The following is a 12455-nucleotide window of genomic DNA, read 5'->3' on the forward strand; positions in this document are numbered from 1 at the left end:
AAACAGATACAAACAAGCCATCGAAGTTATTTCGAAGCATATTCATAAATAACACATTTGGCATATGAAATACTGTACTTGCAATTTCTGTTTGAATCTAGCAAAGTGATAGTGGATAAATGAACCCGAATCTGCCCTCATACTTCAGCTGCTCTAACGAAACCGCCGGTTGCATCCAACTACCAGCACAGACAATGGACGCTTTCACGTTCTGATACCCACCGTAAAAAGGACACAAAAGGTGAGAACAATTAGTTGTGCTCGGCAGACTCGGTCCTTGAGTTGTGGTGGAAAAAAGAAAAAGCTCAAAATAGAAAACCACCACAGGCGCTGTGGCAGATCGGTGGGTAAGATAGGTAAATAATAACAGAGATCATACACTCGATTATGTCGTATTGTACTGTAGCTGGTACGCTATACAGGTCTAAGAGAAGGTAGCGACATGTTAGAGGGGTTATTTTCTCGCCGAAGTTAATAGTTCTGTGGGTTTTTAAGACATTGAAAACAATTTTTTGGAAGGCTTTTCAAGCGCGCCGCGAGTCTCCGTTTAAAATGCGATTTGAGTGTAATCTAGGGTGACCATATCGGGCAAGTAAAAACCAAGGACAGCCGAAAGATGACCCCTCTACCAGAATGTCTTTCCTGAGAATTCGATCATCGTGCACTTCTTTGGATTTACTCACACACTGCGTTTGCTACACCACAATCAGCGAAAGTTTCAAGCTATTGTTGAAGAAATCTACAATTTGGAATTCTACTGGCGAGAAAAAATATTTCTGTATCGTCTGCAAAGGATCAGCGAGGAGCCTTCAGCACAGAATACACGTCATTAAAGTAAAGTTGAAATATCAACGGTCCCAAGTAGCGTCGCTAGGCTATAGCTGACGTAAAAGTAAATGTGGGTGCCCGGTAATCGGTGATAACCATTAGCCTTCGATTCCTAGCTCACAGATCGCAACAAATACAAAAACTACCGTCGGAATCAAATTTCTCCATTTTATTAATTGTTATATCATGGTTCACTCTATCAAAAGCGGCAGATTAGTGTGTGTATGTGTTTTTTTTTAGAGAACATTAAAACAATTTCAAGAAAACCCTTAGACGGGAAAAATGTACGTAAACCCAAATGTCTTAGGAAACGGGTTTGGGCTGCCGGCTGCCATCACCCGACCCGCTAAAAACCATTGCTCTTGCCCAGAACCTGATTCCTCCCCGGCACCACCTTACGACATTACTTCGGGGAGAGGTTTTTATGTGCATAGCACCCACTCTAATTCAACTACTTAGAAGTTAGTTCCTTCAGTAGGATTACAACCCCACTCCTCGACACACCGGCAGTTCTCCACCATCCACACAGACTGGTAATTGCTGAATGGCAGTCGGAAAGCTGGCTGTGAGTCGAGACTTAGTGCTCCTCCCCTAAGAAGACAATCTTGGCGGCAAACTTCAGATTGTCTAATTCACCGAGCCCTTGGGCTTATGCCATTCAGCACCACGACTCGGCTCGCTTGTGCCAGTTAGCACCACAACTCTCTTTTCGTACAATTCAACGCCATTTACTCGTTGAGTTCTCGACTTGTCCGTGAACAACTCGGTCTAGTCCCCGACGGTGAATCTAGCATATTCCGACAGGGAATGCCCCGGCGAGAGAAGTTCTCCCGAAACCGAGCCAATCAGCCAGGTGTCGAGGTCAGTTCGGTGATGTCTAGTCGCGGTCTACTCAGTCTAGTCCCCGACGGTGAATCTAGCTTTCTAGAACCTTTTGGCTCCCTCTCGTTCAATTTCGCTCAACTCCCCCGATGAACCATTCAGCTCCCGCTCTTACTTGTTTGTAAACTACTCGGTCTAGTCCTCGACGATGGATCTAGCTCTTTATCGGAGCCTCACTTGGTTCATGGAGTGACTCGACCTATGAGCCTTGAATTAACTGTCGACGCTTCTCTTGCTTCTTGTCTCCATCTATTCCGTTGCCGTTTAGCTCTCGTCCCAGTGAGCCGTTTGTATGCTGCTTTCTTGAGCCATTTAGCTCCTGTTCCCGTGAATCATTCAGCTCCCAGTCTTATCACGATATACTCGGATAGTCAATGGTGAACTCACCCTACTCCGACCGATAGTTTCCTTGAGCCATTTAGCTCCCAGCTTTATCGAGATCAACTCGGATATTATCCTACTCCGACTGGGAGTTCCCCGACAACAGAATTTCTCTCGGTGTGTGTTTCGTGAGCCAATTAGCGCTCCTTTTCATCACGACTCTGGCTAGTCCACGGCGGCGAATCTCCCGATATCATGTACCTTTCTGTGAGCCCGCTTCGTCTACTCGGTCTAGTCCCCGGTGGTGGACCTAGCCTACTCAACGGGCCAGCCAGTAGGTGCTGAGGTCCATCCAGCGATTCCGGGTGGAGCGTAGCTTCCGGTTCACTGGCGCCCAAATTACCCACTGCTAGCTATTCGGCACGGACTACTCGGTCTAATCCCTGGTGGTGGATCTAGCCTACCCACGAGCTACCCGGAAGGGCGTCAAGGTCGGTCCGGTGATTCCGATGAAGTCTGACGTCCGGTTCACTTGAACCCCGGCGACCCAAACCCGGTGATATGTCTACACCGTCGGAGAGTTCCTCGGCGGCGGAATTCCTCCTGACAACAGATTTGTGGTTTCCCGGCGTTCTAACCTCTGGCGCTACTTTGTTGGTCCCTTCGCCACTTCCTCTACAGCTCGGAGAGTGTACTCGTAACCACTTTGTTGATAGCGTTCCATATATGCTCGTCGTGGCACATCTCCTCGAAGATATTGTTCACTGTCACACCAGGCATATCCCTTCGGACTTCCTCGAATCTAGGGCATTCAAAGATCACGTATTCCGGTGTCTCATGCACGCTCACACACTCCGGGCAAAGGGGTGACGAATCGTGTCCAAACCGATGCAGATACTCCCGGAAGCATCCGTACCCAGACAAAAACTGCGTCAAATGGAAGTTCAACTCTCCATGCTTCCTTGGGTACACATAGCAGACATATTTGGGATGGGTCGGTGAGTCATCCTTCCTTTCTTAGCGTTGTCCCACTATTGCTGTCATTTAGCCAACCAGTCCACTCGGACCAGTCTCTCTGCATTACGTGCATTTCTCCGCTGGTAGTATTCCACGTCCTCAGCCGGAGTGATGCAGATAGGAATCATCCCGGCAATTGCGCATACCGCTTCCGACGACATCGTTCTGTACGCACTCGCGGCACGAACAGTCATTAGGCGAAACGTGCTTGTCAACTTCGTTCGGTTTTGCTTTGAGTTCAGTGCTGCAGCCCAGGACGGTACGCCATATCTCAGTATTGAGGGTGAGACACCCGCCAGGAGACGTCTCGTGCTGCTTCTTGCTCCTCCGTGATTCGGTATGATCCTTGTCAATGTGTTAGTTGTCCTTCTCATAAACATAGTCGACATGGCTGTTGTAATTTAACCGATCGTCGACCATCACACCCAGGTGATTCAGCGCACGCATCGATGGGATGGATTGTCCCTCGACATGCTGCATTTTTGTACAGTTGCTGACCAGCATAGCCACGGTCTTGTGGTGAGCCAGCTGCAACTAGACGGCAGCCATCCAGGTTTCCACGATGCCTACTATCTCTGCCGTCAACATCTCTACCTCCTCACGGGATTCGCCCGTTATCGTTAGGACACCATCATCTGCAAAGTCGACGATCTCCACTCCCCTGAGCAGTTCTAGTGGTAACACTGCGTTGTACATTATATTCCAGAGCATTGGGCCAGGTATGGAATTCTGAGGTACCGCCGTGACCCTAATCGACCTTTGCCACATGTTCGTCGCCTAGACCAGTACTAGGCTCTGGAAGTAACTTATCAGAACATTGCATAGATAGTCCGGAAGCCGCATTCTGTGCAGTGCTACTGCGATAGCCCCCAGCTGGCATTGTTGAGCGCCTTCTTCACGTCGATCGTAACCACGGCGCAGTAGCGATTACCCCTTTTCTTTTGCTTCGATGCTTTCTCCGCGCTCTCGATGACTGCACGGACGGCGTCCACCGTCGATATTGCTTTCCCGATCCCGAACTGCCTCTGCGATAGTCCGTTCTCACTTTCAGCCCAAGTCATCAGCCTGCTGAAGATGACCATTTCCAGAAGTTTACCTAGAGTATCCAGCAGACATATATGCCGATACGATGCTGGATCTCCTGGTGGATCCCCTGGTTTTGGCAGCAACACCAGGATCTTCCATCTATCTGGGAAGTAGCCTTGGTCCAGGCATTTCTGTAGGACTATCCTGAACATGTCCGCCAGGATCACGGTCTTCACTGCCACGTTGGGGGTACCATCCGGCCCAGGAGGCTATCTCCATCATTTTTTAGCTTGTCTTCGCCTTTTTGTACGTAGGGCATTTGAAGCCGCCCGTCGTGTGGTCGTTTCCGTCCTTCGGTTTGCACCTTGGTTGCTTCGTGCAGTCTCTGGTAACGTGCCCCTTTCCTCCGCATTTTCTACACAGTGCAGACCTGTCCGGACCCTTGCAGCTCCTCGCCTGATGTCCAAGGTCCAAGCACCTGAAGCATCGCTCCATTTGTTTGGTTACTCGCGGAGCGACTCTCAACGAGCCCACCGACTATCCGACTTTTATCTTCCACTGGTAGTCGAATCGACGCCGTTATAGTTCCTCCGAACGATTTCCAAATCCTGATAGTCGCCGGTACGTTCAGTTTGCGCTGCTCCACCAGTGCACCTTCAGTTCTTCTACGGTCGTTATCTCGTCTAGAACTTTGCATCGAACTACGGCTTCCTGCGACAGAGCTCTCACGTTCGCTTCGTTGCCCAAGGATTTAGCAAGGAGCTCGCGGTAGATCGAGCCCTTGACGGAAGGATCATTCTTCAGCTCGAAGATCATTTCGCTTTTCTGAGTGCGTCTTGTTTTAACGACGTTCTCTGCCAGCTCCTTCAACTCAGGGTCCTCTTTCACTTTCTTGAGAAGAGCGGCTTCGGTGATCAGTGCATCGCCCTTATGCCTCTCCCGAGAAGGCTTCCGTTTTTCTTTATTACCTTGTTCCTTCTTCTTTTCTTCCTTTTGTTTCCGTTCCCTCCGCTCCGCCTGCTGATTTCCTACTATGCGCCAACCACGGTCTTTCCCAACGTTCCTCTGGTCGTCAGAGCCCTCCAGCTCGCTTTTCTGCTTTTTCGGGTCCTCTTGCTCCCCCGGCGTGTCCCTCACACTTTTCACCCAGCGAGTATTGTGGTGATTCTTCGGTGTCACCTTAGTTACTGCCGTCGCGTGTTCTGCAGCTTCCATCAGAGCTTTTTCGGCTGATTCATTTCTCACCAAGAGCGCCTTCTGCTTACGTTTAGCAGCTGTTACGGCCGATTTGATGCTCGTCACTAGCTGCTTCTCCTTGTTGTGCACATTGTGCTTACCCCTCACGAACTCGTAGAGCTCATCGACCTTTTTTCTCACCTCCGTCAAGTACGACTTCCCGAGATGTGGGCCATAGTGAGTGATGTCGCTACCTGATCTCGAGGTGAACACTCGATTCGGTAATCCCATCTCACGTTGGTTTCCTCGTGGCTCACTCTGTACCAAGCCGCTGCCAGCACTCGCTGTGGCTACCAGTGGCGTAACCGGTGATCTCTGCAGATTACCGCTCCTTGCAAACACAATCGAGTCCTCCTCATTTGTTTTATTGGATGTCTCAATTTTGTTGGGTCCCAACTCCGGGCTGCTATCTCCACTCGTTGCACATAGTCGCCTCTCGTGGTTCCATGATTATCTATACATACCAAAAACTTAGCAGCAGGGAGCTCATACTAGGGTTGAGACTATCCTTCACGGAGAGTAGTGTTCAGAGCCGGATTGGTGTAAAATCGGGAATGCTTCAACCGAACCTAGTACCAGTTTTGAACGTACCCGGACGGAGGGTTTTGTTGGGACGGAGGCAGCCGTGCTGTTAGCCCACTCGCCATTTCAAGTTGGTGTCATCTTTCCTTACTCAGGTAGTAGAACAGCACGCTTGTCAGCCCAAAGTCGGCGTCCAATTCGTGACCCGTGTCCTGTCCGTTTACGTTCGCCATGCCCAGTATGCCATAATCAGGATGTTACTGGTGTCGATCCGGATGTGCCGGTTGGGCTAATGTATGTATGTGTGTATATGTACGTGTGTGTCAAATAAAGTCACTCAATTTTCTCAGAGATGGCTAGACCGATTTGCACAAACTTAGTTACAAATGAACGATATAACGCTCCCATAAAAGGCTATTGAATATTTAATTAATCGGTCTCCGGTTCCGGAATTACGGGTTGAAGAGTGCGGTCACACAGTAAATTCTCATATAAACTGGTAACCCTATGATGTCCAAATGATGTCATATATATTCATATACATTCAACATTACTTGAATTTGCGGGTCTAGATCACTAATGACCAATCGAAGTAGTTTTGATCACATTGGCCACATATGACGGATCTTAATGCCCCCGGGGAACTCGCCAAGTTCCCGAGCTAATGTCACACTTATTTCCCAGCAAATTATTAACCGATTTTAACAAACTTGATTTCAAATAAAACTTGACTGCTATTGAATTTCATTCAGTTCTGACTTTTGATTCCGGAGTTACAGGTTGGTTATTGCGGTCACATAGGAATTTCTCATATAAACCGATACAATCGTCACGAACATCTAATTACTTCGATTCGTAGGCCTAGATCACTGATGGAAAATCAAAGATTTTTAGAATATACTGGTCACAATCGATAATTCCTAAAGGTTCGGGTTTCGGTCATATTCCAGAACTAAAGCCACTTCGGTGATGACTGAACCAATTTTCACTAACCTAGTCTCAAATGGAAAGTACAATATGCAGTTCAGTATGCCCCCCACCATTTACCCCCCCCCCCTTCTTCCGCCCAACTCTCCACTACTCTCTCTCACCCCCTACCCCTTTCAGACCAACCTCACATTTCCTTCATCCACCCCGTATACCGAAATTAATTAGGTGGTTCCCGACGCACCCCCCGTATTTCGAAATAAAACAATATTGAACTCACGCTGATTAAGCTAATTACATATTATATTTTTGTTTGTTTCAACTGTGTCAACTGCGATATGTTTCTTATCAGATTCGGACAGTTGTGCACTTATATATGCTTATCAAGTGTAATAAGAATGTAATAGACATTTACACACTGTCTACACTTCCTGAACATTAGAACCACAACTTTTTTTACATTTCTTATAAAAGAAATGTATAGAATTCGCTCAAACTTTCAAGATTTTTTCCGACGCTCGGAGGGCCGAGTCTTATATACCAATCGACTCAGCTCGACGATTTGGGACAATGTCTGTGTGTGTGTGTGTGTGTGTGTGTGTGTGTGTGTGTCTGTGTGTGTGTATGTAACGGACAAATTCTCATTCGTGTTTCTCAGCAATGGCTGAACCGATCTTATCCAAACCAATTTTAAATGAAATAACTAAAAAACAGTATGAACGCTATTAATTTGTTTTTGATTCTGATGTTTAGTTTCCAAGATATGAATGTTTGAATGTGTAAAAATGGCGTTTTTTGCAGTTTTTTTGGATTATCTGCCGAAATTGACAACATAGATTAACACTTCATATGTTTTTAACCAGCTTTAACGAATACCTTTCAAACAAGCTATAGATTGTTGAAATCGGACCATTATCAAAAGAGATATTTAACATTGAATGCGGACGAAAGATTTTTATCATTTCCCATTGCCAGAAATATGACCAAAAACATGTAATCTATTATTAACGCCAAAACGGCTTATTTTAGGTCAATAGTATCTTCGGAGAATATAATGGAGACAATACGCCCTTTCTTTTGGTATTGTGCTTTTACTGATTAATCTCCCTATGAGTGAGATATTTTCACAAATTTTCTTGGAAGTGGTTATATCGAAATGATGCCTTCAGCAAATTTGTAGCTCTTACTTCTGCGAATAACTTTACTGAAGACATAAAATATCTATTTTGAATACTTTAAAAGTTATGGCTTGTTGTTTGTGGATTACCTTTTGTCGCCCATTTATTGTTCAATATAGTAATAATCCATTGAAATAAGCCAAACATTATTACGATAAAAAGAATTTTGTATTTCATTTTTCTATCTACAACCGCTAGAAATAATCACCGAACACTTCCAAGTTGTCTGGAAGGAACTTGATACCTTATCAGTGCAAAAATGTTCATTTGTACGAACCTTCTGACTGCAATTTTTCTAACTTATAACCAACGGATCGATCGGAAACATATCGGAAAATGAAAGTGAAGTAAATAACTCCAAGCAACGGCGTAGCCAAGAGAAGGTTTTGGGGTTTAACAACTTCCCTCCCTACCACACCCAAAAAATATATTGGATTGCAATTGAAAATTTATTGATGCAGACTGATTTAATTCAGTATTACAATAACAATTATCTGATCCGTACATTGATAACCTGTTGTTGTAAACATCATGAGGACTTTTGATAAATTGTCAGAATGGGGTCCTGATATGTAATTGATCTATTGGTCTTGATTTCACAGTTGCCTAATAGCATCAATATCAAATTCCTGCCTGAAATCATTCCAATAGAAAATTCCAGAGTTCTGTAATCAATCATAATCTTCAGATTTCTTTTCAAATTGAGCTCGCTTTTGTAGCGATGTACTGTAATGAGGGTCTTTATTTAATAGAAAGCGAAGTTAAAATTGATTTAATGTCTATGAAACATTTGCTAAAAATGTTTTTGCCTTTCTCATTCACTCTAAAATTCGTCAATCTAATCCCGACCGGGAGGGACGAGTGTCATATGCTAATCGACTCAGTTCGTCGAGATAGGAAAATGTATGTGTGTGTACGTATGCATGTGTGTGTATGTGTGTATGTGGAAAAAAATATGACCTCTGTTAATCAGAGATGGCTGGATCGATTTGCACAAAGTTAGTCTCAAATGAAAGGTACAACCTTCCCATCGGCTGCAATTGATTTTTTTTATTGATTGGACTTCCGGTTCCGGAGTTAGGAGTTGAAGAGTGCAATCACACAGCAAATTCCCATATAAACTGAAATGAAAAATTTTCAAAATCAAATTTGTATTTTTGATGCCAAATGACTTTATAATGCATGAACCATTGAGATTTGATATAAACTCGAAAAAATAATGTTTGAAAAAAAATGATTTTTTTGGACTTTTTTGCCTTTCTCATATAGAAAGGTTATGCAATCACTCTAAAAATCGTCAATCATACCGGCCCGGAGGGAGTATGCAGTGAGGGGTTGCTGTTTTAAAATTAAAACTAGTTTAAAATTTCTTAACAAGTTGAAAATTTTCGGCAGGACCCGGACCTCCCGGATCTTACTATGTGATACTGAAACATCGCTTGAAACCAGCGGCGGTCAAGCGATGTTTCAGTATCACATAGTATCTCAAGATCGTGGCTGTCGATCCATTGTACGTATGTGCAAATTGTACTGAACATGTAATATTCATTTCCACCATCGTATTGAACATAACCAGCCATGGAATCGTAGTCTGGACAAATGAGAAAAGCCCAATTGCACCACTAGGTGGATCAAAATAGATTTTTATTTTGGGAATGCGTCGAGTTGAGACGAAAACGTAATATGATTAATAACGAGGATAACACTTTCCGAATGTAGAGCGAAATTTATGAAAAATGACGATTTCCATTCGACTCTAGCAGGTCCTGGTCGATTTTGATGAGAATTTGATTTTTGTTGTATGACCAATTATATGTATAGGTCAAATGTTCCAAAACAATAATTTAAGGTCAAGATAGCATCATTTTGAAACCGCCAATTTCGGAGGTTTAGTATCTTCGATGAGTTTTACATACGAACAGCGCATCATTTGATAAAGTAATTTTGACGGTATATCGTTCAAGAAGTATTTATGGTGAATTTTCTCAGGTTAATATTCATGACTACAATAAAGTCTCAACAAATTTGCTAAAGACACGAACTCTGTTACTATTGTCTGAAAAATTAATTCTGCATAATTTTAAAACTTCAAAAATTACGGTTTCGGAATTATGCCGTTTGGACAGTAAGATCGATTTTCACCAAACTCCCACAAATTGTAAAATTGGTATTGTAAAAAAACGTAAGGGCGATACTTCAATGCTGATAGGTGGGACCGAAAAATTAACCAACGCCAAAGGGACTATATTCTATATATACTATCATTTTGTCAATTTCAATAGCAAACACAAATTTTAATTAAATAATTTCAAATACTTTATGAAGTTTTGGGTTTCGATCACTGAATCATGCAATCTAGGATGTAAAAAACACAATAGTTCTTAAATAGGAAATAAAACCAAGTCTGGAAATATTCACTGTTGATTTTCTTTGAATGGTATCACTGCTACTATCGCTTTTTTCAAGCAAAAGCGTTGATTTCTTAGTTCTCAGTCGCGTTGTAAATTTGAGTAAAGTATAAACTTCAAATCGATTAAAAAAATTCGATTTTTTGGCTCAGTACAATATACATAACCCCTTTAGGAAAATTCAGTTTTCCCACCACAATGCATTTATTGAGGAATTTAGATATTTTATTAACAGAGCATTAGCAATAATTCGTTTGTATGTCTATTTTATTGGCCATTTTTTCGCTTTCCCATTGATTTGGTTTGAGGTTTCTAGCACTGATGTTGTCCTATGCTGATTTGAGCGATTCTCTGAGTCCTGCCACTATCCCATGTAGTATGTGTTATCAAAAACATCGCGAAGCATCAAGTTCTAAAAGTTCTCAAACGATATAATATCCGAAGAGAGTGATAAGAGTTATAAGAAATGTCTCATCACACTGTTAGGTGGATTAAAAGCGTTTTATGTGATTTATCGAAATAGTCATTCTATGCGTACCAAAATCGCAAAATCCACATTTGATGAACGCCATTTCAATATCTTTTGGGCAGCGCCTGGCTATGCTTTGCAATGGATCAAGTAGGTATGCCATTGATGAATTTTTGTTTGAAAGTTTTCCGAATCGCATGATAACTGAGTGATGTACGGAATTGTCCACTGCGTTGCATTGAAATAAATCGCTATCGCTTCAATCTTCATGGCTCGCTGGAAAAAAAATCCTGTCCAATTTCAGGTGGTTGTACGTTAACTAGCATTTGTCAAAACGTATTTTGCACTACCAATAGATGGTTCAACCGAGTGAATAAACGACTAAAAACGACGGCCTTATTTTTGTGCCTTCAACCGAGCACGAAATGGCAGTAAAAACCTGAAAACTCATTAATTCTGGTCCAAATGGTAATAACAGCAGAGAGAAACGGGTTTTGCGAAAATCTGAAAGACCAATCGTGCCACAGGAAGTGAATATGCTAATTTCTGACGCTCTGCTTAACCTCCATCATTTTCGCTTTCATGATTTCCTTTACCCCGAATACAGAAATTCCCAGCGGGTGCCATGCACGAGCCTGTGGTTTAGCTTCGAGTATGTGGAAGAAATAGAACATGCAATTATTATCTTCTCATCCCACAGAGAAAAAGAGCGAGAAGTCCGTGGAAATTGTGTTCACTACTTTCCCCCTTTGCTTGGAGAAAATGAGCGTCGCATGTATGACTTCTTTCTGGTTCGTTGAGCGAGACACGCTGCCACACCATCTCCCAGTAGGGGAATTATGGTTAAAACCGACACCTTAAGCTTAACACTTTTTCTAAGTTGCCACAAAACCAATAAAATTATAATTTTAATGCACAATTCTTCTTCAGAAAATTCTTAACAAGACTTAATTTTTTCAGCGCTTCGAAAAATTAATTTCATTAAAAATTATTGGTTGTAAAACTTGGAAAACAAAGTGACTTTTTGTAGGCACTGCGGGTAAAACCGACACCCTATAGGGGTAAGATCGACACCCCCTTTAATTTATTTTCTCTCCACTTTATTAAAATCTTTATCTTTATTAAAAATTAGATATATGCGTGATTAATAAAGTGTGAGTATGTATGATGCAAAATATGTGCTTTTTATTGCTTCATCATGTAGTGAGGGGAAGATAGTTCGAAAGCGTAGTACTATAAATAAGAGTATTTTATGCTATAGGATTATTTATTGATATGAGTATTTCCAAATAATCCTTGCGCACATCATTGCAACTTCCAGTGTCATTTTATTTCGTAAGAGAAGATTTGCAAGCGTTCTACGTTCTGCTAATTGGATTCATTCACTTATAAGTGACACACACACATTTCTTAGTAAAACTATCTTTTTCAGATTTGATTTTTTGAACTCTGATTATCAACGATCTATTGGGGTATACATAATATCATTGTCTCATTATGATAAAGTTCGTCTATGACAAACCAAGAAAACACTAGAAATTCGGTTTGATGAGCTTTTTGGAGAAATAGCAAAAGCTTCGATAGAATTAGATAAGCAAAAATTCCAATTTTTGATTTTTAAAGAGACTTATAAGAAATAAA

The 12455-nt window shown here is 42.5% G+C and overlaps 1 protein-coding gene across 1 annotated transcript in view; it reads right to left on the reverse strand.

Annotated features, from left to right (window-relative positions):
- Positions 1 to 4701: 4701 nt before the first annotated feature.
- The window catches only part of LOC131693807 (myb-like protein W), a 40649-nt gene continuing 32895 nt past the window's right edge, over positions 4702 to 12455 (reverse strand). The window contains exon 3 of the mRNA XM_058981955.1: positions 4702 to 5641. Coding sequence (XP_058837938.1) covers positions 4702 to 5641 — 940 coding nt within the window. The remainder of the gene's footprint in view (positions 5642 to 12455) is intronic.

The sequence above is a fragment of the Topomyia yanbarensis genome, chromosome 1 (genome assembly GCF_030247195.1).
Source record: "Topomyia yanbarensis strain Yona2022 chromosome 1, ASM3024719v1, whole genome shotgun sequence".
Lineage (NCBI taxonomy): Eukaryota > Metazoa > Arthropoda > Insecta > Diptera > Culicidae > Topomyia > Topomyia yanbarensis.